The sequence below is a fragment of the Tauraco erythrolophus genome, chromosome 17 (assembly GCF_009769465.1).
Source record: "Tauraco erythrolophus isolate bTauEry1 chromosome 17, bTauEry1.pri, whole genome shotgun sequence".
Lineage (NCBI taxonomy): Eukaryota > Metazoa > Chordata > Aves > Musophagiformes > Musophagidae > Tauraco > Tauraco erythrolophus.
Window position 1 is genome coordinate 18,122,393 of NC_141481.1, and position 25,122 is coordinate 18,147,514.

Below are 25,122 nucleotides of genomic sequence, written 5' to 3' on the forward strand. Positions count from 1 at the left end.
TATGGACACCTGTGAAATTCCTTTTATCCGTTTTTGAGTCATTTAAAAAAAAAATAAAACCAAAAACATGACAACTGCGCTTGTGGTTTAAAAATGGTAAAATTATGTAAGGTTTTTTCCCATACACTGGGTCTGCTTCTGAGTCACATGCTCGTTTGTTATGCTATGGAATTGCTAAGCTGCAGCCTCTGCACTTCAGCTGTAAAGGAGACTTAAAATGAGGGAGAAAGGGAGAGAATGATCATTTGGTACTGGAAAATGCAGCATGGAGCTGAAACAGAACTCCATAATGCAGTTGTGGAGTCTCTGGTTTAGCTTGGATGGTCAGGAATATTCTTGATTAAACCAACATTTGCACATCAGCTTGAGTTTTTCGACCGCTGTGAGACTGTATCTCAGGGAAGTGAAGACATTCTGGGCACTATATCCATCCTGCCCTTCCTTTTCTTTATCCAGCAAAGATGTGGAAAGGGAAAGACTTTTTAGATACGGCATTTGGAGCAGGAAATCTAAAATTGTCCTTTCAAATCAGCACAAGTGGTGGTGTTACTGAGCATGGATTGACGATGACTGATACCTGCCTTTTATTATCAAAACAGATTTTTTATTTTTTTTTAATTGGAATTCACCTGCTGCTGGCCAGTATGATAATGTCCTCTAAGAAGTGGTTTTAAAGGTGGGCGAATGGGTGAAGTTTTTGAGGGTGACTATGTTCCACGTTTTCAATGTAGTGGAATTTTGACGTTCAGTTTAAAACAGGCAGGGTCTAACCCTGCAATCAAGTGGAGGTTACCACGGATGTGTCCTTTTCTTTTCTTTTTCTTTTCTTTTTCTTTTCTTTTTCTTTTCTTTTTCTTTTCTTTTTTCTTTTCTCTTTTCTTTTCTCTTTTCTTTTCTCTTTTCTTTTCTCTTTTCTTTTCTCTTTTCTTTTCTCTTTTCTTTTCTCTTTTCTTTTCTCTTTTCTTTTCTCTTTTCTCTTTTCTTTTCTCTTTTCTTTTCTCTTTTCTTTTCTCTTTTCTTTTCTCTTTTCTTTTCTCTTTTCTTTTCTCTTTTCTTTTCTCTTTTCTTTTCTCTTTTCTTTTCTCTTTTCTTTTCTCTTTTCTTTTCTCTTTTCTTTTCTCTTTTCTTTTCTCTTTTCTTTTCTCTTTTCTTTTCTCTTTTCTTTTCTCTTTTCTTTTCTCTTTTCTTTTCTCTTTTCTTTTCTCTTTTCTTTTCTCTTTTCTTTTCTCTTTTCTTTTCTCTTTTCTCTTCTCTTTTCTCTTCTCTTTTCTCTTCTCTTTTCTCTTCTCTTTTCTCTTTTTTCTTCTCTTTTCTCTTTTCTTCTCTTTTCTCTTTTCTTCTCTTTTCTCTTTTCTTTTCTTCTCTTCTCTTTTCTCTTTTCTTTTCTTTTCTCTTTTCTCTTTTCTTTTCTCTTTTCTTTTCTTTTCTCTTTTCTTTTCTTTTCTCTTTTCTTTTCTTTTCTCTTTTCTTTTCTTTTCTCTTTTCTTTTCTCTTTTCTTTTCTTTTCTTTTCTTTCTTTTCTTTTCTTTTCTTTTCTTTTCTTTTCTTTTCTTTTCTTTTCTTTTCTTTTCTTTTCTTTTCTTTTCTTTTCTTTTCTTTTCTTTTCTTTTCTTTTCTTTTCTTTTCTTTCTTTTCTTTCTTTTCTTTTCTCTTAAGAGGCATTGAGTTTTTTGCAAAGGTAAGCTGAATATATTGGAAGTTACGGAAAAAATGGTTGTGTAATACGGTAATACAAACTGTATTTGGGGAAAATTGTGCCAGACTACCTGTGCTAAAAGTTTTCTTGCTCTTTGAAGGGAAGACCTCCATCTTCAAGCGCTCTCTCCTGATACAGATGTTGTGAGGGATTACTTCCTGTGCCAGATAATACAGATAAAATTAGATCCTTCTCTTTCGTATCCCACATTCTTTGATTTTCTGTGGCATTTATGTGCAGAAGGGCCCCGGGGACAGGAAGCAGCTAACCCACGCTCTCTCTCTTTGTTGCAGTACACCATGTTTATGTGTTGCGCGATTCTGATCACCATCGTGCAGTACTGTAACTTCTGCCAGCTTAGCTCCTGGATGAGGTCGCTGTTGGCAACCGTAGTTGGAGCAGTGCTTCTCATTCTGCTCTACATCTCCTTGTGTCCGGACAGGTGAGCATCACACCTCAGCACTCACAGACTGTGTTTTAGATGAACAAATTTGGTTTTCTCCGCCAGTGAAGCGAGGGTCTAGTGCCTGGGATTGCAGTATCTGCCATGAATTTCTCCACCATCTCAATAATTTTATTTGGGAAGAATTCTGCGTATTTTTTTGAAGGATTTCAGGACGATATCTGAGGGGTCCTTTCCTGGAATCTGTTTTGACACGACACTCTGTCCTTAACTGATGTGTTTCTAAGGCACACTTATTCTTATCAGACCCATAGAATTTCCTTTCACTGTTTATTTGCAAATCTATTTCATTAAGAAATATCTGAGGCATTTGGCAGTGCTAGAGAGCCCAGTTGTTCCCCAACACCCCTCTGGAATTATTTCTGGCCTTAGGAACCATGTATCTTTCTCTACCTCCTTCCTCAAGGAAGGCAGGTGCTTAGATTTAATAGGATTCTAACACCCTGTTTCCTTTCTCACTTTCCTGCCTCTTCAGAGGATGCTGAAGACAGTAACCAGAGGAATCAAATTAATGCAGTTTCTGTACAATAACTTTAAGGCTTTTCAGTTTTTCCACTGATAAGGAATTTTCCCCATAGAGAACGTGTTTGCAGTATCCTCCTCCTATTTTCTTGCCAAGAGAGTCAAGGGAGTCCTCCAGCCATCCGCTCCTGTTGTCAAAATTTTATGATCAACTTGCACTTCTCAGTGGCTTAAGAAATACCATGGCCTTTGGCACTCTTACCATAGCGTGGGCTTTGCAAGGACTCCTTACGCTGGGTTATGCTAGTTCCTACCAAAAGCCCTCCCTTTCACCCTCCTTCAGAGGCCTGCTGAATCATAGGGTGAAAAACACGAAAAAAAACCCAAACAAACCAAAGAGTTTGCAGATACATGTTTTGTGTGAGTATTTAGCTTTTATTCCCCTCTTCAGGTATCTTCAGTGGTCTCTTTTAATCTTGATCTAATTTATATAAAAAAAGACAGAGTAAAAGTCACCCCGTAACATCTGTTCACATCTGTAATTTGGAAGTGGCTGGAAGGGTTGTAGGAAGAAAGTGTTTCCTTGGAAAAAAATAACTTGGAACTGGAGTCAGTTGACAGATGGTTTCTAGATCCTGTCGGACTAAAGGAAAATCCCCCTTCTTGTCCCTCTGCAGAGCACTCGGGCAAGGAGTGCAGGACAGTTCTTTCTAGCTTCCGTGGAGGGACGTAGCATTTGGATTCTGGATGTACCTTCCGTTTCTCATCTTTGATTTGTCCCTTTGGTTTTAATTGTCCTGCTTACCTGACATCATCTCTCCTCCAGCACACTGAGTGACCTTCTCCCACTAAGAAAGCTGACCTTCCCCCTGTTGGCTTTTCCCCTTCTAACCCTGACACTCACTGTGCAACCACCAGCTTCACTGAGAAGTTAGCCCCAGGTTTGGTTTCTCAGAGAAGCTGGTGAAGAGCAAACCCCTGATGCCATTTCATGACTCCCTGGCTACTACTTCCATGATTCCTCCCCAGACAGGGGTTCTTGCAGCTCCTTCCGCTCTGTGCGTGTCCGCATGGAGCATCCATGTGCATCCATGTCGAAGGCGTTTTGTCGCAGAAGAAAATCAGGTTTGGTGCCATAATTGTGACTTCTAATTCCTTATCCAAAGACAAAAGTTTAGGACAAATTATATGTGCGATTACTGAATCGGCTTGTGCATAAGCTCCGTGTGAAGACTTTGTGCAGAAAGGCGAACACAAAGCTTGGGATTTTCCCTGCATTTTCAACTTTTTTGCATTTTCCCTTCGATTAAGGGACAGGGAATGGCTGTTCCCAAGCAGAGAAGTGGAGAGCTTGTTATTGTGTCCGTTCATAGCATCAGCTTTCCCTGACTACGAAAAGGGTGGCATGAATATTAAAGAAGCATTATCTGAAGAAATTTTGCTGATGATAGCGTATTTTCGCCTGTGGCTTGAATAGCGGTGACCATTAATGAGTGAAGTACAGAAATCATGAAATGTATTGTTATTTCATCTTTTAAAAATAAATTTTTAAAGTAATAGAGTTGTTCAACTGCAGATCTGAAAAAGTGATTTATAGAATTGATCATAAACAAAAATAATCCACGTTGGATTAGTGAGAACCTTAACTTTTGTTTAATAATAACTTTTTTGTTCCTCTCATCGTTAGTCTGGATAATATTTTTTGTCGCAGTGGTAATTGCAGCTTTGTATGCATCACGGGCAAATCCATTCTGCAGATTTCTTTGCTTCTTTTTCCAAAAGTAACTACTCCTGAGAGTTCTGATACCTGATTGCGGTAGAGAAGTTGTAATGCAAGTAAACAAGAAAATAGCTTGAACTACTTACTTATTTTCTGTAGTGACACTTGGAAAAATAGGCTCTCTGTTTGTTTGGGGTTTTTTTTGGAGTTTTTTGAGGGGGAGTTGGGGTCTATTTTGTTTTTTTTTTAAAAAAAATCTTTGTATTGTGTGGTCAGATAAGATGAAGGCATAACTGGTTTTTAGAGTTCTGAAATTGCTTTTCCGTGTTTCTGAGGTAAGCTTGGATTGTTTAACAGTTACTCATTCCAGGCGTCATCTCGACTGGAATGTCACCAGTTACTCTTTGGAGGTGTTGGCATCTGTGTCTGACTGTGGTTGCTTCTTCCAGGCAAGCAGTGCCGATAAGTCACGTTCAGACAAAGTTTGTCTGAGGCCGATCAAGCGTGCAGCGCAATTATTGGGCCTACGGTCTGCTTGATGGAAAAGTTTCAAGTGCTGACTGAAATTCTGGCAGAATGCTTTAACTTTTCTTCTGATATCAATGCTGTTTCATTTCAGCTCCGTGGAAACTTCTCATCTTGATTTGGCACAGAACTCTAGGTAAGCTTTATATAAAATTGCCATCTTTACGTTTAGGGATAGAAACATTTTCAGTTAATTATGTGTAGCAAAACTTTGCATCCCCACAGTGCTACACTTGGGAACTCAACAAATCGGTTCAGCGAGTTGTGTTTAAGCTCCTTGTGTACGTGATTTGGGGCAATGGCTCTAAACTGAAAGAGGGGTGATCTAGATGAGATCTAAGGAAGAAATTCTTCCCTCTGAGGGTGGTGAGGCACTGGACCAGGTTGCCCAGAGAAGTTGTGGCTGCCCCATCCCTGGAAGTGTTCAAGGCCAGGTTGGATGAGGCTTTGGGCAACCTGGTGTAGTGGAGGGTGTCCCTGCCCATGGCAGGGGGGTTGGAACTGGATGATCTTTGAGGTCCCTTCCAACCCAAACCATTCTGTGATTCTATGATTCTATTGATTTCCTTTACAGAGGACTTCGGTACGAGTAGAAATCATCAGAGAGCTGCTGCTGCAGTCACTGAGTTGTGTAATGCTCTTTTCTTCTTAAATGTAATTTCTAGGAAATAGAACTATGGAGGAGCTATATAAAATAGCACCTGTTTTTCTAGTAGTAGCAGTTTTTAAAGCATTATCTGTACCTCATGAGCTGTTGATTTGATTTCCTTGATTGATTGGCACCGTTCAGAAGCATGCTGAGTTGGATGCTGTCTGCAGCTGGCCAGGGGAGAATTCACTGTGGTAGAGGAGCTTCAGCTGGAAAAGCTGACTGTGGAGCCAGTGGCCTTCACCGGGATGGCGACGTGCTGGCGACGACAGTCCGGGTGCTGTCTGCCGCCCTGCGCTCGCTTAGGCAGAGTAGCAAGTGCTGTCGATGAGAATAAAAGAAATTTTAATCCCCAGACTTGGAAACAAATAAAACCCTTTTCCTGGGTTATTAATAACCCCTTATAAAAAAACATGTTAAAGATTCACCCTGATTATTTCAGTGTTGAAACGGTTTTATTGCAAGTTTCGCAACACCGTTTTAAAGTGGTTTTATTGGTCTTTGCTATTAGAAAAGTATGAGTTTGGTAATTACAGATTTGGGAGCAATACTGGGGGGATGTTGCACTGGATTGAACTGATGACCCTGTGAGTATGTGACTCAGTAGTTCATTAAACCAATATGTATTCGGGAGCATGTTGCTTATACTGGGAGTATGTACAAGAACAAAATTACTTTTTAAAAAACATCACCTGCATAAACACTATGGTAGTTTATCAAGTACAGAGAGATGGTAACTGTGCTTTCATGTTAGATATTTATTCACCAAGAAGTTAGCACTTACCACAGTGTTGGGGTGTTTGGTTTTTATTTTTTTTTACAAGGGTTTTCCTTTTTGGATGGCTTTGATTCATGAAAGATAACTTCATTTTCATCACAGAATTCCAGTTCACTAAATCCAGAATGGAAAGTTAAAACCAAAAGAACACAGATGGCTTAATTTTTTTTTTTTTGGTAAACTAAAACACTGAAGGGAATTTGCTGAAAAGGCAGTGTACGAGCTATTAAAGCATGGTCATCCCTGGAAGTAATGTCTTAGGATTAGCCTGAGTTTGGATCGTTAAAGGTTTATTATCAGTTTAGGAAATCACCGAACCTTTTGTGTTGCTCAGAATTGCAAACGTCTTGCCCAGCAGCTTCACAGGCTCCTGACCAGCTGCTAATCACTAATAAATAATTCATTCTGCCTTAAATAATTGACAGCCCAGTCTTCTGTTCAGTGTCTGTTTCTACATCATCATTTGTTAGAAATCTGGCAAAAAAATTATCTATCGAGCGTTGTTTGCATGCGAATATTTTTCTTCCACAAATATATCCTGTAACTTCTAACTCGGGACAAGTAAAGGTGAGAGCGGGTAAGAAGCTGGACCGTGCAGAAGGTGTTACTGCAAACAGCAGCACGCCCTGCCTGCTTCCCAAAATCCAGCTTGTGATGTAAATGCCAAGTAAGGCAGTGACCAAAATGCCTGGCTCATTAAACATTTCTAAACTTCATTTTAAACTCTTTCTGACAAGGTGTACTAGATGTGCACTTTGACATCCCTTCCTAGCGCTGCCCTTCCTGCAGCCTCCGCTGTCCAGAGCTTCTGTGTGTTGGAGGTTAAAAGAGAGTTTGTCTTATTCTGTTTCTGCCATTAATTTGCAGCAGAACGTGGCTTCTCTCTTCAGTTCTGTGCAAACAGAATTTCCCCTTTCTCCTGGTGACGGACTAATAAAAAGTTGAAACTCCCTTGTGCTAACAAACCTTTTTGCTGTTCCTTTCTCACTGAAATAAAGAAATAAAAAGGTTCCTTGCTTACCCAGTCATCGCAAGAAGCTTTTCCTGTGTTCTAAGAGGGCCAAACTTACTTGTTTTGCATGGCTTTAATGAGGTTATTCCCTTTTCTTGATCAAGAATTGAGATAATTATTAATGTTGCATGGGAAGAGGGATACTAGTAACGGTAATGAAGTCTTAGCACAAAGTTCATTGCTGGACTGTCCACGCTATGCTCAATAAATCAAAGTATGGAACTTGCCTTGTTTTCCAGACGGACCAGTTCTTCAACCCAAACGAGATACAACCATAAGCTTTGTCTTTTAAGCAGGGAATGTTTCTCATTTTCATTCATTTCTTATCTCAGAGCAGGTCGGGTGTATCGTTTTCCAGTTTGTGAGTGCTCCAGTTTGTGGCAGTGATAGGCCACTTGAGGTAGAAGACTAAAATCTCTTGATGGTCGGGGTTTTTTTTATATGCAGCCACTGTATGTTCTTCATCGAAAGCAGCTGTTTGATTTCCCCTTTCGGCACCGTTGCGCCATTGCATTCTTTTTTAAGATTTAGGAGGCGTGCATCCTCTTTAAATATAGCAAGATATCCAAATCCAAACATAGGTTACTGGCTCAGAAGCAAAATGGTTTTCCAAAAATCCTTGTAAGTGGAAAGCCATTATCTTTATGATTTGTGATCAAGCCAAAGGAGATTCTATCTCTGGAGCTCTCACTTGTTCCATATTCAACACACAGCCTGGATGAAGATGCCAAGTTAATAGTTAGGCATCTGTGCCAGGAAGTACTTCACCCTTTTGAGTTAAAGGAACATTGTCGGCTTAAGATTTCAGTTAGAATGGGTTTTAAAATTAGTTTTCTGCTGCAGCACCTCATAAAAGTAGAGCTTAAAGAGATTTGGGAGGTCTGACCCTTTCTGTTATAGGTGTGGGTTTTTTTTTTCTTTTCATTCTAAAAAGTAGCTTCAGGTCATCTTTGCTAACCGACTCTGTAAGATGGTTTATAGCCCTGTAGGTCCTGTAACCTGGTCACTGTGACGTCCAGAAGTCAGATTTCCCAATGAGTAAGAAGTAATTGCTCCCTCCCTCAGGCTGGCATCGTGGCTTTTTGTCCTACCGCTTGTAGCAGTCGCATCGTGATCAAAAACACCTGCTCTGGAAAAGGCACTGCACCTTCTTTTTTGGGACACTAACCCGTTACGTTATTAGTGAAATCGGGTCAGCTTAGGAGTGAGTCACAGATCGTGAGCTCAAGGCGAGCCGCTTCGTGTAATGTAAGACTTGTGGTGCTGCCCAATTCGTTTAAGGGGAATTAAAGTACTTGGAGGAGTATTTTGTGCAATAAACTGTAAATAGAAAGCTCCTAATGACTTAAATAAATCCCTGCGGTGGGGATGTTTGATGTTAGAGCAGATTATCTGGATCAAACTCGTGCTCCCGGAGGAGCAGCATGTCATTGCTCAGATCCTCTAGCAGATCTCTTCCCACAAGATAACGGGAAATGACGCGCTGTTCTGAAAAGAACCTGAATCGTGCTCCCTAGCCGAGATTCATTCCTCACCTTCTCTAGCCTTACTTATTCTCTGAGACATTTTCTTCTCTTTATCCTCCCCTCGTTTGGTTTTGTAAGCCCACCAAACTGGGAGGATGTTCTGCCACCTGCAGAACAGGTAGCAGGGTTGTATTTCAGGCGTTGCCACCATGCTGGTCGTTAATAACTTAGCCTTTGTCTTAGTCTCTGACTTGTTTTCCTAGGGAGAAAATGAATAGATTCGTAACGGAGGTTCTGTTGGGAAAAGTAGTTGGAGGGGAGAAAGGAAAGGAGTCTTAGTACAGCATTTATGGGAACCTGATTGTCGGGATCTGTTCCGTGAGTTGGGAGTAATCTCCTCCTTGCATTCTTCCCTCGTGGTTTTTTTTTTTAATATCGAACCAATAAAATGAATATACCTTCACTTCCCCTGGGAGAAGTACATTTATGGCTGAGAAAAAAAAAAAAAAAGGAGTTATTTCCAATATAATAGGTGATCTCAGCGTTAATCTGAAATTCGACCTGTAAGCTCTCTCTTGTAAATATTTTACTTACGGGGAACTTTTTCTCCTGAAAGCGTACCATGGTAAAAGCTAATAGATTCAAACAAGGACCTTGGCACGTGCAAATGTTTTCAGATTGGGCACATTCTTCTGTTTTACAACTGGGCTGTGTTTTTGCTTCGTCACACTTTTCTGAGAAATAGCAACTGGATCTGTAATAGAGCTCAGTTGCTAGGACGTCTGCTTCGATTTCGGAAGGGGAAGCATGTCCCCCATGGACATAAAGAAACAAATTGAACTTAGAAATGCAAAAACAAATTTAGTCTTCTTTTTTTGAGCTTTTGCTACAGTTGGGCTTTGAGTTTTAATCTCTTTTGCTAACACAGCTTCATAAGAGAGGTACGGACAGACACCAAGATACCGATTGCCTTTCTGTTTTCCAAGGAGAAAGGTTGATATGATGCTTTCCCATATCAAAGCATCTCTTAACTTGGAAAAACATCAGCATGTGGCTGCTCATACCAAATCTTAAGTTTTGCAATAATTTTATGGAAAAAATTGCAGTTAAGCGACTCCAGAAGTCACTGCATGCCAATCTGTCCAGGTTTCGACTTAGTTTCTAGGATTGCATGGGTGGTGTCTTCTCAGATTAAACTGGTGTCTTTGCATCTCTCCAGAAAGTTGAGATTGTAGACTGCAGCTGTCTCCTTGTTCAGAGCAGTTTGGCACTGGAAGCATCGTCCATCAGTGCTTCGCAATCTGCACAGGCAGTCGATGAATTGTCAGAAGGATTTGAAATATTACTCTCAATCTATGTGAGACATGACTTGACTTTTTTTTTTTTTTTAATCTTGGCACTTTGAGAAAATTTCTGTCTCCGCCATAAAAAGCTTCAGTGGTTACAACATGCAAAAGATGTCAGCCCAGAGCTCCATATTCTCAGCCTTCATGCAGGAGACATACAGTTCTCCGTGAAGTGTCTCGTACACAGCTGTCTTCTTCCAAAACCTTCATGTGTTAACATTAAAGTCCCGCTGCAAAGATTACAGCTCTTTGGTGAGGAGACGAGGAAGAAGCAGTAGGAGTATATAAAGCAGATGTTTCTGCATATTGGAGGTAATACAAAAAATAAATGCCACCAAACTTACACACACCCCTCTTCTACACAGATATACATGTACGTACATATATCCAAACACGCACAGAGGCATTACTGGAGCATTTTCATGTTCCTATTTACCTGCAGTGCTTTTAGTTATCGTTACATCTAAATATGTAACTGTTTCCTTGGTGAAGTGCTTAAAATAGGACTGCGGTAAAGGCTGGGCCGTTTCTGTGTTGCTGAACCTGGTGATGCCCCTTTAGGTAGGAGCTCGGGGAGTTTAAGAATGAAATTGAAATTAATTCTTCAGCGTGCTTGACAGCAGACGAAGCTCTCGAAGCCTGTTTGATAGTTTATATGTAACGTACGCTTCCCACACCCTTTTCTAGAAAAGGATTTCTAGCTACAGACCGGAAACAGCAACGCGCTAACTCTGTGTTTCTAGACACATCTTTCATGTTCTTCCCTTTCTTCTGCTTCCAGCTCCAGAAAAAGTCCATGCAACAGTTCAGTGCCAAATGACACGAGGAGGCCAGCGGACCTGATCGGTCAGGAGGTGATTTTGGTTTCCTTCCTTCTGCTCCTCCTCGTCTGGTTTCTGAATCGAGAGTTTGAGGTTAGCTACCGCCTCCACTACCACGGAGATGTGGAGGCTGATCTCCATCGCACCAAAATTCAGAGCATGAGGGATCAAGCTGACTGGTTGCTGAGGAACATTATTCCGTACCACGTGGCTGAGCAGTTGAAGGTTTCCCAGAGCTATTCCAAAAACCACGACAGCGGCGGAGTAATCTTTGCCAGTATTGTGAACTTCAGTGAGTTCTACGAGGAGAACTACGAAGGAGGCAAGGAGTGCTACCGAGTCCTGAACGAATTGATCGGGGATTTCGATGAGCTGCTGAGCAAACCGCACTACAGCAGCATTGAGAAAATCAAAACAATCGGGGCCACCTACATGGCTGCGTCAGGGCTGAACACCTCACAGTGCCAGGACAGCAACCATCCCCATGGACATTTGCAGACCCTTTTTGAATTTGCCAAAGAAATGATGCGCGTGGTGGATGACTTCAACAACAACATGCTGTGGTTTAATTTTAAACTTAGGATTGGCTTTAACCACGGCCCCCTCACCGCCGGGGTCATTGGCACCACCAAGTTGTTGTATGACATTTGGGGCGACACTGTGAACATTGCCAGCAGAATGGACACCACCGGCGTCGAGTGTCGTATACAGGTGAGTGAGGAGAGCTACCGCATCCTAAACAAGATGGGGTATGACTTTGACTATAGGGGGACAGTCAATGTGAAGGGGAAAGGTCAGATGAAGACCTACCTTTACCCAAAATGCACGGACAACGGGATCGTGCCACACCACCAGTTGTCTATATCTCCAGACATTCGGGTTCAAGTGGATGGCAGCATTGGGCGATCTCCGACGGATGAGATCGCCAACCTGGTGCCTTCTGTACAGAATTCTGATAAGGTGGCCCATGGCACAGATAACTCAGAAGCCAAGGACACCCTTCCTTCCACCAAGAAGCTCCAGAAAGATGTGGTGAGAGCAGAGGAGAGGTGCAGGTTTGGCAAAGCCGCAGAGAAGACTGACTGTGAGGAAGCGGGAAGCGAGGAGGTCAATGAACTGACAAAGCTAAATATCTCTAAGAGTGTATGATGCACTGTCCGAGTTGCATGAAGTGCTCCGTCGATAGAAACACAAAGACTTTTGCAATTGGCAGTTTTCTTTTTCAAGAGAGACCTTCTCGACGCCTGGGTTGTACGTTTGTTTTCATTTCAGCGCCTGGTGCTGTGTGGATCACAGCTCTTCAGGGCTTGTTTTCATCCATCTCTCTCCTCCGTGCCCCAAACCACATCCCAAGCTCCCCAGCTCCCTGTGCAACCATCTTACAGCTGAGTAGAGGATATTAAGTGCCTTCAGATATACTCCATTGGACTCCCTGTCAAGGTACAGAGGCCCCAAGTGAAATCATAGCTTTGGGTGTTTAATTTTAAAGAAAAGAAAAGCTGTGGTTATGTCATTTTTATTGTTGTTTTTCACAAAACACTTTTTTTGGCTAATGCAACTCCTTGGGTTTTTTATATCTCTCTGAACAATGTTTTACTGTTATCAGACCTTTTGTATGTAAACACAGACAAATGTGCATGTATCTGCCATGTGAGACTGAGATAAAGTGCCAGTAACGTACCACGAGAGAATGTCTTGGCGAGGGGGTGGCGCGACGTGACGTCGTGTGGGGCCGGAGGAGGAGTTCTGCAGCGGCTCGACGTTGAGTTAGAGTAGGCTGAACGACTGCTGTGGTTTTGTTCTCCTTTACCAATGCTTTCTGCAACCTTAACGTGCCCTCCCGTGCTTTGGGGACGCTTCTTTTCCATGTAGCCGATGAGTTACTGATCTGTGGGAACGGAATAAGGGTTCGGACTTCACCAGCTCTCAGGACAGGTTTCCAGGAGCAGAGGAGTGACCAGGAGAGTGTTACAATTCAGGTCTTTAGGAGGCTAAAGCAGTTTTGCGTTACTCCGTACCCTAGCTGAATTTGTGAAGGTAGGTGAAGCTGGTGTCTCTAAGCTGGTCTGATTTGGGGGGGAGAGAGAGAGAGAGAAGCGAAATAAATGTTTGGGGAATGCTGTTATTTATTTATTTATTTTATTCCTGTTTTTATTTTGCTTGGGTGTTTCTGTGTGCGTGGGTGGAAAGGGATCAGGAGAGATGAATTGTTCCTTGGTTCGATAAGAGCAACGAGATGGTGTTTCAGCCTCTTTGAACCACCAACCACTGTGAGGACATTACCTGGGCAATATTTGGTTCAAAGCTGGTGGAGCTTCCGAAGCCACCAAACGCAGCCGAGTACCCCAGCTTCCCTCTGTACTGAACCAATGGTGCTGCAAAAGATTTTTCAGGATTTCCCACCCCCTCCACTGTGCTTTCACAGCAGGGAGTAGGTCAGCGTGCTCCCTGCGTGCCACTGAGAGCAGGAATAGGGAAAAACGTCTTTTCTAGCGAGCTGAGAAGCACAATAATTTCCCAGTCCTGCAGATGACTCCGTGCAGGTCCCTGGGACCGGAGACCTGCGGGGGCACAGGAGCCTGCTTGCACAGAGGGAGCTGCAGGGTGGGGGCCTTAGACTGTACCAGTTTGCCCTCTGCATGCTTCCATCACCCTTCGCTTACGTTCGACGCCCTGCTGAGGGTAATACTCGTTACTCAACTATTCCAGTTCAACTAACTCTTTGCGACACCGAATAAAATGGAAGGATTTTTATGCCTGAAATAAGCTCGTTAGTCAGGGAAGAGCTGGTGGAATGCTGTGCTGCGCTGCCTGCGTATCGCCGCGGGGTTTAGGTCTGTCTTTCCGTCTGAACGAAAGTCAGAATACATCGATGCTTCTTTTAATTCTCAGTGTGATTTTGGGAGCTTGGGTAATAAACGTGTAAGGTGTGAAGTTCCTGTTCAACTGTTTGAGATCCAGCTACGCTCCACAGTCTGCGTGGGGCCCTCGAAGCCTCTGGCAAATGTAAATCTGTGAGATTTCTGGATCTCAGGCAGTCAAACAAGACTCTGCGCACTTTTCTCCAAAAGCTGCTGTTTACACCCGTCTAATTTGCATCCGACAGGAAAGCTGTTCAAAGTTGATCTTACTTGCTGGGCCTGCCAGCACACAGGAAAACCAGGGGATACCCATCCCCATCCCCTCCTGCCACAGATGCTGTCGCCTCTTTGGGGGCTACTCCTGACGAGCAACAATAGAAGGTTTTTATTAGTGCACGGTTTTACAGCAGCCCTCCTTCTCTGTAGGTGAAAACTCGCCCCATTCCACCCCCTCCCCGTAGTGGGTTGCACTTCCAGCCTTCAGGTAGTACAACCCTGCAAATACCTCTTGCATCCGAGGAATGTATTCTTGAAACCGTTTTTAGGGTTCTCGTTTCAGTTAAGTGTGTGTCAGTATTTCTTTTCTTCCAGTAGAGGAGTTGACGTGTCCGGAATTGTTTACATGCCTTCTAGTGTTACATTAGTGTCTCAAAGCCCTTCCAACCTGTCTCCCTTTCACTTCTTCCTCCCAGTTTTATAGACAACTCTCCCAGCGCCTCTCGCGTTGATCAGCTCTTGGCAATGGCAGAGTTCAGCCGAGATGCTGCACAGTTAACTAGACCTCTACCAGCAACAGCCCTGCATCCAGTGAGAGGTTTGCACCCTGTGGTGAAACCCGAAAGGAGGAGGTGCTGCAGTAGGACCCAGAGCACCTTCCTCCTCCTCCTTCCTCAAGCAATGCACTGCAGAATGCAAAAGCCTCATCCTCCAGCCTGTGAGTAAATGCCGCTCCCGTGCTGTCGTGGTGCGGTGCTGCAGGAGGATTGTTGATTTTCTGGTAACATTAGAATACCAAAAAAAAAAAAAAACCAACCAAAAATACCAGGGCCTCTTGTTTGTTGGCACTAAGCAAATAACATGGCTGAGGACAGAAGCTTTAGGGGACTCTGAAGTCAGGGGCTGTTGTGTGCTCTGGGAGCTGCCGGCGACGTTACTCTGCCTTAACTCTGAAGCTGGGAAGAGAGTCATGGAAAGCTGAGGAACTGGGGTCCCCCTCTTTGCTTCCTGCCCCCAGGACAGCAGCTGAGACCACAGGTCCTGCAGAGGTTTTAGATCTTCTAACACAGCGTAGTAACAAAACAAAGACGCTGAGCCCTCAATGGACGGCCTGGATAGTGAGATTTTCCCAGGCGCGAGGAGAGAGGCAATGTCTGTTTTCTGTTGGAAGCAGTGGGAGCTGAACCTTTGCACCTTCTCTTTTTACACCTTTGGAAAGACATCCCAGTACTCACAAAAATTACTCCGGAGGCGTTTGTAATGGCGTTGCGCGGTTCCGTGTTCCTCTCTGCAGCCGTGGCACGTGCGCGCTCGCAGGGGGCCTCGATCAAAATTCATTTCATTAAAACATCCTTTGTGCTCATTCCATTAGTCCCAGCACAATTCCAACATGGTATGAGGGTTGAGGAGTTGGCTGGGTACCTGGAAGTGTGTTCTGCAAGAACAGTCAGGGCGTTGCTGCGCTTCCTCTTTTTAGGGCGTTTTAATGGTGATAATTTAAAAATTACCCGGCGGGTGGGAAGATTGCTGAGTGTTTGCCATCCCTGCGTTGCTGTCTGCCCCAGTTCACTTGTGGGAGCTGCTCCGAAGCGTGGAGTGGTGAGGAATATGCTGAATGTTTTCTGCAGTGTCGTCTCAGTCTGCTGCTAACACACAAAAATGCTGCTTTTCCTCCCAGCTACTTCTGAGAGACAGCTTTCTCGTTGAAAAACAAGTAAATGACATTCCCATTGATTTACTTCTGGCATTTATGATTTTGAGGAGAACGGATCTGCCTGTTTTTTCCCAGGATTTAGGGCTGTTCCCCTTTGCTGGAGGTAACGCGAGTGCTGCGAGCAGGGCGGGGATGGTGCCACTGCCCGACTGCGGCTCCTGCTGCATCCTAATGCGGAGCGCAGGCGGATTTCGACGTGACAAAATGAAGCAGGGAGAGGATGGACTGCCTAAGGGCTTTACAAAAAACAAAAAAAGTATTTAGATATTGTTACTTCAGGGCTATAACACAGAAAGGAGGCGCCCCGAGCAAAAATGAAAGGAGCTATAAACCAAACACTGTACCCATACCAGCTTTTAACTAAGGAAGAGCTTATTCCTCGTGAAAGAGCCAAGCTTTTAGGGTATCCAGCATTTTAAAATTGCTCACTCTAACCTGTTTCTAAAACTTTAATTCTGAATATTACAAAAAAAACTAAGTTGCAAGGGAGCAGTTGTTAACTTCATGTCTTTATTTTGCAACATCACAGAGCGCCTGAGGTTGGATGTAACACCATCAGCTCTCCAGTTGTGCCGCTTGGGGTTTGTTTCTTTGCCAGGGTTCAGTCTGTTTTCTCCCTTCTTCCCTGCTGCCGTCTTGTTTGCTCGGTCTGGATGGGCCGCGGGGGAGCTTCTTGTCTCCCTGCACCTCGCCTTTGCTAAGCGACATCTGCCGCGTTGCGCAGCACGTTTGGGCTCTGCTCCGACCAGGTCGTGGCTTCAGATGCTGCTTCGCCACTGTTTGCCTCTCTGTTTCCTAATATAAACGGGAAGAGTACGTTTGCTTTGGTATCCTGGTCCGTTTCCCTGGTCCCAGCTGCAGCTTTCTCCTCGCGGTGGTGTTCAGCTGCTCGACAGAAGATCCATGAGAGCAGCAGGCTTGTTTTACAAAAACGTTTTTCATCACACCAGACGTGGAAAAAAAGTTTTATTTCCCGGAGTTCTAGCAAGCGTGCGAAAGCAGAAGAGGGTAAGAACTAAAATCCGGTGTCTGCTCTCAGCGGTGGGGTTTGCTGAAGCAGCGTTCCTTCAGGTCCCACGTTAGTTCAATAATTACTGCGTTTTCAGCAGTTCCAGAATATTTATTGATGGGACTTTCCCAAATGCTGAAGGTGTCGCGGGGGGGGGTTGACTGAAGACACTGAGAGAACCTGAAGGTGCACAAGTCCATGGGACCTGATGAGATACATCCACAGGTCCTGAAGGAACTGGCGGCTGAAGTTGCTAGGCACTAGCCATCGTATTTGAGAAGTCCTGGCAGTCTGGTGAGGTTCCTACAGATTGGAAAAGGGTGAACATAAGCCCCATCTTCAAAAAAGGGACCAAGGACAACCCGGGAAACTACAGACCAGTCAGCCTTACCTCTGTGCCGGGCAAAATCATGGAACAGATTCTCCTGGTAGCTGTACTAAGGCACATAAAAAATAACCAAGTGGTTGGTGACAGCCAACATGGCTTCACTAGGGGCAAGTCGTGCCTGACTAATTTAGTGGTCTTCTATGACAAAGCTACAGCACTGGTGGACGTGGGTAAAGCAACGGATGTCGTTTTCCTGGACTTGTGCAAGGTGTTTGACACTGTCCCACATGACATCCTTGTCTCTAAAATGGTGAGACATGGATTTGACAGATGGACCACTTGGTGGATAAAGAACTGGCTGGATGGTCACACTTAAAGAGTTGTGGTCAATGGTGCGATATCTACATGGAGACCAGTGTCAAGCAGTGTCCCTCAGGGGTCTGTTCAGGGTCCAGTGCTGTTCAACATCTTTGTCAGCGACATGGATGACGGCATTGTGCACCGTCAGTAAGTTTGCCGATGACACCAAGTTGTGTGATGCCGTGGACTCACTTGAGGGAAGAGATGCCATCCAGAGGGACCTTGATAGGCGTGAGAAACGGACCAGTGCCAACTGCATGAGCTTCAATAAGTCAAAATGCAAGGTTCTTCACATGGGTCAGGCCAATCCTAGGCACAAATACAAACTGGGCACAGAGTGGGTTGAGAGTAGCCCTGAAGAGAAGGATTTGGGGGTGTTTATAGATGAGAAGCTCAGCATGAGCCGGCAGTGCGCTCATGCGGCCCAGAAGGCCAACCCCGCATCCTGGGATGTATCAAGAGAAGCATGGTCAGTAGGTCAAGAGAGGTGATTCTTCCCCTTTACTCTGCTCTTGTGAGACCCCACCTCGAATACTGCGTCCAGTTCTGGTGTCCCCACCATAAAAGAGACATAGATAGACATAGATTCGTTGGAGCGTGTTCAGAGGAGGGCCACAAAGGGCCTCAGGGGCTGGAGCACCTCTGCTACGAGGACAGGTTGTGGGAGCTGGGATTGTTCAGCCTTGAAAAGAGAAGACTTCAGGGGGACTTAATAGCTGCCTTCCAATACCTGAAGGGAACCTACAGGAAGGCTGGGGAGGGACTTTTTACAAGAGTGTCCACTGATAGGACAAGGGGAAATGGGTTTAAGTTGAAGGAGAACAGATTTAGATTAGATTTTAGGAAGAAATTCTTCAGTACGAGGGTGGTGAGACTTTGGAATAGATTGCCCAGAGAGGTTGTGGATGCCCCCTCCCTGGAGGTGTTCAAGGCCAGGTTGGACGGAGCCTTGAGTAGCCTGGTCTAGTTGAGAGGTGTCCCTGCCCATGACAGGGAGGTTGGATTAGATGATCTCTAAGATCCCTTCCGGCCTATGCCATTCTATGATTTTCATGTGGAAAGAGAAGCGGTCGAGGTAGAGGTGCAGGGATCCCCCTGTGCCACGGTGCTTCCAGCTCGATGCCCAGGTGGCTGTGGAAACCCAGCTGGCATCTCGGAATAATCCCGAGACTTGGCGTAGCCATATGCGGAACATCAGTTTGGGCAGGAAAGTCACTTATTCCAATGTTTTTTTCCTCCTGAGTTCTCTATACAGGCTGTAGCCATCTTTGTTTTGATTCCTAGTGGGGCAACATTTAAGAGGACAAAACCTGAACTACTGCTTGTTGTTGCTGAGAACATCCTGCACTGCCAGTAGCGGTTGGATTCCACAAAGTCCTGCAAAAAACTTGGAAATTATAACCATTGCACGGAAATTCTGGCAGATGCTGTGGTTGTCCAGGTTTTAATTTGAGTGCTCTGATGGTCTGAAGATTGTTCAGTCAAATTGTGTGAAATCGTGGACTGTTTCCTGCTAAAATATACCAAAACCGTACAGGAAGCTGGAGAGGTGGAAGAGCACAGTGTGCGAAAATGCGGTGCGAGCAGCGTAGGACACAGTGTAACGACGGGGTGTTGGCTCCCCGTGCAAACACACATGGTGCAGGAGACGCTCTGTACCATAATGTACGCTTCCAGGTCGGAAACCAGTGAGAAAAGGAGGATGTGAATGTGGAATGAGGTGTTGGGTTGTTCTGAAGGCTGATCCTTAATTCCCAGGTGTGCCGTCTTTGCTGGCTGTGCCAGGGGAAGGTTCCTTGGGCGCGGAGCAGAGCTCTGGCTTCCCAGCAGCACGTTGTCTGTGGTGGGATCAGGGAGCCTTAAAATGGACTTATTTTTTTTAAACCTGCTTTAACGCCACCCTTGGAACTCTGTCCGGAGTGATGAGAAGGAGTTTTGGCACTGAAAATCGGACACGAGGAGCTTGTTGTCTTTGTCTTATTAGAGTTTGTTTCACACGAACATCAGGCTCTGAAGAGGTTCGAGTAGAAAACAAAACGGGTGAAATATTTTGTCTTAACAGCGGCTCAGTTCCAGTGGTGCCGTGGGGAAGAGTTTCGAGGCGCTTCATGCACGGCCTGTAAAGCTCCAGTAGGAAAAAATTCACGCAAGTTTCCCATATAGAACCTTTTCCAAGTCTTTATCAGGCAAACAAAACTTCTGTCTTCAGCCCGGATACGCGGCTGGGCTGTGCAACGCGCAGAGAAGCGTTTGCTGCTTCCCGTCGAGAGTCAGTGTTAGCTTTCCAGAAGGATTATTGGGGATAAAAGAGATCAGGAGAAGATATTTAAAGCTTTTTTTTTTTTTTCTCCCTCTGATACTTTATTGTAGCTGCTAATCGTTTGCTCACCCAGCGTGGGGCCGGCGAGGAGCAGGGGGCAGGTGCCCGGGGTTTCCACCCGCCGCTCTGCACGCCATGCGTTCAACGCCGTGTTTAGCAGCCATTCCCCACGCGTGGCTCCGATCGGGAATCGGTGGCGAGGCAGCAGTCGTTCATGGCGTACACTTCTGGAAGGGCCTCGAGGCTGCTGCGTCAGCTTCACGCATCGCAGCCCGTACGGGGCTTGTTCTGGTCTCTCCATTTTCTGGCCCACTGCGACGCCACGTGTTTTGGTCTCCGGAAGCTGTGACGTTCGCTGAGAGTGAAGAAGCGCAGAGAAGGTCATGGCTGGGAGCACTTGCTAAAATTTTAAGTTTTGGCTGTAACCAGTGCTGCTCTGACCAGTTTGTCGTCTGGCGCTGAGCAGTCATGTCAGAGCCGAGCGCCCAGCAGGTGAGCAGTGCCAGCTGCTCACACGTCCCCACCCTGAGCATCAATTCGCAGATCTTCCTTCGGATGAGTCAAAACAAAGCGACTTTCTCCAGTTTTTCCTTCTTTTCTCCCCGAGTCGCTCATGCCTTGGCTAAATGTTAGTTTGCAATCCAAAGAGGGTTTGCATCGGTTCGTTGCGGAAAGATGTAAGCTCAGGGCAGGGAAAACGCAGCGTGTGGTACATCTGCAGGTGTGCCCAGAGGGAAAATGCCCCTTTAGCGTCTTTAAAACGTCACTTTATTGGAGACCAGAGCTTCGTTTGTGGTTTATTCACAATATCAGCTGCGTAACTCCATCTTGCTGGTGCCCCTGGAAATGCCCAGAGGGGGTTTGCAGCATTGCAGTGCTCTGCTCTACATCGCTGCCTCAATCAGGATTTGGCCACCGTGCGGGTACCGGCACAGTCCCACCGGCACTGTCGGACGTTTCTTTTCATGTGTGGTAGTTCAGGAGTCTGCAGTTGCCAGAGTAACCTTCTCCCCAGTTTAATTTCTGACTTCCAGCTTTCAGAGAGCGTGTTGAGAGATACAGAGATAGATACGTTATATATTTATATACGTATATCTGTGCTGAGGCAGAGACTCGTTACACCCTACTGCAAGTGCAGCTTTAAATTTCCAAAGTAATAAACTTTAAAGCCAAGAGCCTTAACAATTCAAAACATCTGCTGAGACACAAAACAGTATTTGGGATTTTTTCTGCTCGGTGGCGGGTGTCTCCTATCTGCGAGGAGGCAGATGCTGAGGACCTTGGCCACCCTCACCCCATCGCCCAGGAACAGGCTCCCTCCTTGCGCTCTCAGGAAAGTCACCTCGCTGCCCCAGGCTGGTGCCATGGCTTTATCCATGGCATTGCTCGGAAAAGCTTCTTTCTGTGAAACAGTATTTTTAACTCAGCATAAAAAGCTGTCTTTGCTGGTGGCGGGGGCTGCATTCCTCCTTCCACACCTCCCAGGCTCTTTGGGTCCTGTGGCGTTGAGATGAAGGAGAAGGCAGGAGGCAGAGATGGAGATGGTGGGAAGGCTGAGTGAGACGGGAAGGAGCTGGATGTGCCCCTGGAGCTAGACCTGGCAGAGGGCTGGAGCTGAGAAGCCTCCGTGTCGGTCCAGCAGCAGCGCCCGGGCAGCAGCGGGGCTCCGGCAGCAGTGGGCTGGTGAGTCGGCCCTTCTATCGGCCGGGAACGTGCTGGAGGTTCGGGGAGGTCTGCTGTGGGGCAGTGGGATGTTGAGCCAGTCCCTGGATGCATTTGTAAATCCGTCTTCCCTCCCGGCCTGTGGGTTTCATTCCACGTTTTCACGGGAGCAGATTTCAGACGGTTATTAAAACCGTGGGCTGGAAGCCGGGGCGCCGCTGTCCGACCGTGGCCGGGCTGCGCAGCGGGTGGGCTCAGGCTGGGTCTGTCCAGCCCCACTGGGAACAGTGTGACACCTACACAAGACCCTGTACAAGAAGTCGCTGGGTGTTGGCAGTGAGTGGGCTCCCGACCATCCCCTGCTTCCTTTAAAATCCGCCTCGGTGGCGTTAGCCAGGACTCCGCACTGCCTGGCCGTCCATAAGCGCGTGTGGGGATGGTATGGAAAGGGTTAACTGAGAAGGTTATCGAAACGATATTGAACGAAGAATTGAAACATTCATTGACAACAGTTTCCAGTTAAAAAGAAAGAAAAGGGGGGGGGGAAAGGCAAATTAAAACATTTTTAAGTCTCCAGGTTAGCTGGAAATTGTTTCTTCATGACGTCTCTGTTTTCTTTCTCTTCCCGCCCCAGCGAAGCCCGCGTTCCCGCTCCCTTCTCCCAACCTCCTTGCAAAAAGAGAGGGAACCGGCCTGTTTACACGCACCGCTGGGGGAAGCTGGCGGCTCCTGCTGGGGGCTTGGCGGGGGGACGGGGCTTCCTGGCGGCGGCTGCGCTGTAAATACCCTGCCGACGCTCCGTCGCCAGAACCGAAACGGAAACACGCTGTATCTGGGACGTATTCATCTGTATGTACATAGGTAAAACCCGCGTTATCCCGGCTCGTTGCCACGGCTCTGTAACCGATCCTGTATGGAACCGTTGCGCTGTACGGCGGGTCGTTTCGCGCTATCCTAGATGTAGAAAAGCCGAGAACGCGATTCACAATACACTATGTCAACTTCAAACTGGTTTGCTTTTTTATTTTTGCTCCAGCACGGCTTCAGACGCAGCCCCGTGCCGTCTGCACGTTGTCCCGAAGAATAATAGTTTGGAACGGAAGTTTTTCAGCCCTTTGTTTTTGGTTTGGCTTTTTACAACGTTTCTGTGATAAATCATGAAGCCACCGAGTTGATTTTGGATGAGGTGCATATCCAGAAGGCGTTTTAAATGCAAAAGGAATTTGTCACACAGACCCGCTGCACTTTGATGTGTCGGTTGGCAGTAAATGACCGTCGTGTTCCCAGTGCCAGTCGAGAAGACGACTCCATCCGCTTTTTTCCATATTTTTCCTCATTTCAGTGGTGCTCTAAAGCGTTGGGAAGGGGCCGTGCAGCAGCCCGGCTGGCAGCACCTCTGCAGCTGGCAGATTGTCACTGCTAGCTGTGGCGGGAGGTCCCGGCAGAGTTTTTCCACACGGGGAGCTTGCTTTGGCCAAAATGGGGGATGAATTTTAAATAGTTATCTTTTTTTCTTTAGCAGAGAGTGTGGATGGTTTAGTCTGGAATACCAGTGCCTTGTTCAGATTCTCTTAATCCGCTTGGGAAGTGGAGTGAGGCATTGTTATTCTGGAGTGAGCATCCCCAGAAAAAGAAATAGGTGACCAGGAGCAGCTGGCTGAGGAGAGGAGCCTTAACGCTTTTGAAATCTGAACGCGTCCGGCTGAGGGAGCTGGAGGTGCTGGATGGCTGCCGGCGGCTCAGCACCACAGCCGGGGGCTCTGGCTCTGTGTCGCACACACTCCACGCACCCCCCTGCCTCGCTGCTTCTTTAAGCATCCCCTTGGGTGCTCGCTGCAGGGGAAAACCCTGACGAGGTCCTGAGCCCTTGCAAAGTGAGCTTTGGCCCTGGAAGATCAGAAGGTCTCCTCCGGATCCATGCCCGGGCGCTCTGCTCCTTCTGCCTGCTGACAACCAGGGACCCGCAGCCACAAGTCCTGCAGCACCAAACCCTTCTCCTCACTGCATGTGGTGGCAACGGGGCCATGAGCTTTGGTACGGGGTCCAGCCTTTCCCCTGCCCTCCCTGCGGGTCGCAGCGCACCAGGAGCTTTGTCCTCCTGGAATTGCGGAGAGGTGGAGTGCGGTTTCTCCAAGGGGGTTTATTGTTTTCCCCATATTTTAAATACGGTTGTTTGGGTTTTTTTCCCAAAGACAAGGTAAGTATCAAAGCACACATCACGCACGTGCGGTGCGATGGGCTCTGCCAGCAGCCATTGCACTTTGATGCCAGCCCAGGTTTTTAGTGCCAGGAGGTGCGTGTAAGCCGTGCTCGAGTGCTCCTGGGCTTTCGCCTCCAGTGACAGGGGAAAACTCTTCCAGTGTTATCCAGCCGGGTTTCTATTGTAGATGGTGGTGATTGTCAGCTGCCAAGGGGTGTTTGTAATAAACCTGATGGAGGCGTTTCAAATGGAGCCGGTCTCCCTGTTCTCCTTTCCGGTTCTGCGTTGTCTCCTTCCCAGGTAACCCCATCTTGAAGCTTCTTCTCTTTCTGTGCTTCGGTTCATGGTCCGGAACGCACCGTGCCCCCGCGTTGGGTGTACCGGGAGCTGCGCCCCGTGTTCGTTTAGTTACGTGGGGACTGTGGGTACAAGAAAATCCCCAGGATCTTTCAGGGACGCGTTTCACAGCAGTTCTCAAGAGGCTGGGCTGCACTGTCCGGAGGCAGCCTTGGGGCAACTCGGTGTCCTCGGCCGAGCCGGACAGTGGAGGACAACGGGGCCAACCTAGAGGCTGCTGCACCTCTCCCTGGTGATCTCCAGGGTTCCCCCACTGCAGTGGTGCCGCAGCAGCGGGGGGGGCTCTGCGGGAGCCAATGGTTTCTTCCTTCTTTGTGTTCAAGGATTGTCCTGGGTGCCTGGAAGGTGAGTAGGAACTTACCCCTGGGAGGTGGTAGTGTGGCGGGGAGGTGCCAGGCCGGTGGGTGCTGCCTGGTTGTGCTGCTCTTGGGGTCAGCTGCTGCTGAGGAGCCACCATCAACTCTGGGGTAACAGAGGGATGGCGACTGCCTGCCCTGCCTGGGGCATGCTGCCCTGGCACCCGGAGTCGTCTTGCCATCCATGAGCTGTGGGCCACATGGATAAGTGGCTGGAAGCTGCACCTGGTGATTTCTCAACTTTGGGAGGTGAGCACCCCACCTGGTTTCCCTGGGGCATCCTTGGGGGGGTTTCCTGGGGATCCCTGAGCTCAAGCTGCTCCCATGGTTTCCTGGAGCTCTGCCAGCTTCCTCTGGGTCTCAGCCCAGCAGCCCAGCCCGAGCTGGACACCATCTCTGCCCAAGGGGATGCCCACCCTCCTCGTTCTGCTGCGCTGTCACCGAGGTTTTGCCAAAGGCCCCCGCTGACGTTGTCAGCACTGGACCCGCTTCAGGTGCCACCTGCGGATGCGGCAGTGAGGCTGCTCAAGCCGGGCTCCCCGCACCAGCGACACTGCCGCTTTCACACCGGTAAAATGCTTTTCCTCCATCTCTGGGGCTAAATCTCTCTCTGAAGCAGTAATTTTTTTTTTCCCCAGCTCTCCCTGCTCTCCTAACGTTTCAGTGCAGCCAAAGCCCATGAGAATTGGTGTTCGGTCCCGCCACCGCTGAAGCACCTGTGGGTGCGGCGTGCATCTGCCCCTGCGCTCCGGGGAGCGGGGACCTGCCAGGGCTTCTCTCGGCGCGCCGCAGCCGCCTTTC

General features: G+C 46.8%; 1 protein-coding gene across 1 annotated transcript in view; it reads left to right on the plus strand.

The window, feature by feature from the left end:
* ADCY9 (adenylate cyclase 9) overlaps window positions 1–14,819 on the plus strand; it is a 90,854-nt gene extending 76,035 nt beyond the window's left edge. The window contains 3 exon segments of the mRNA XM_009979365.2: window positions 1,990–2,138; window positions 4,961–5,002; window positions 10,899–14,819. Of these exon segments, the coding sequence (XP_009977667.2) occupies window positions 1,990–2,138; window positions 4,961–5,002; window positions 10,899–12,087 (1,380 nt within the window). The 3' untranslated portion in view covers window positions 12,088–14,819.
* The last annotated feature ends 10,303 nt before the right edge of the window (window positions 14,820–25,122 follow it).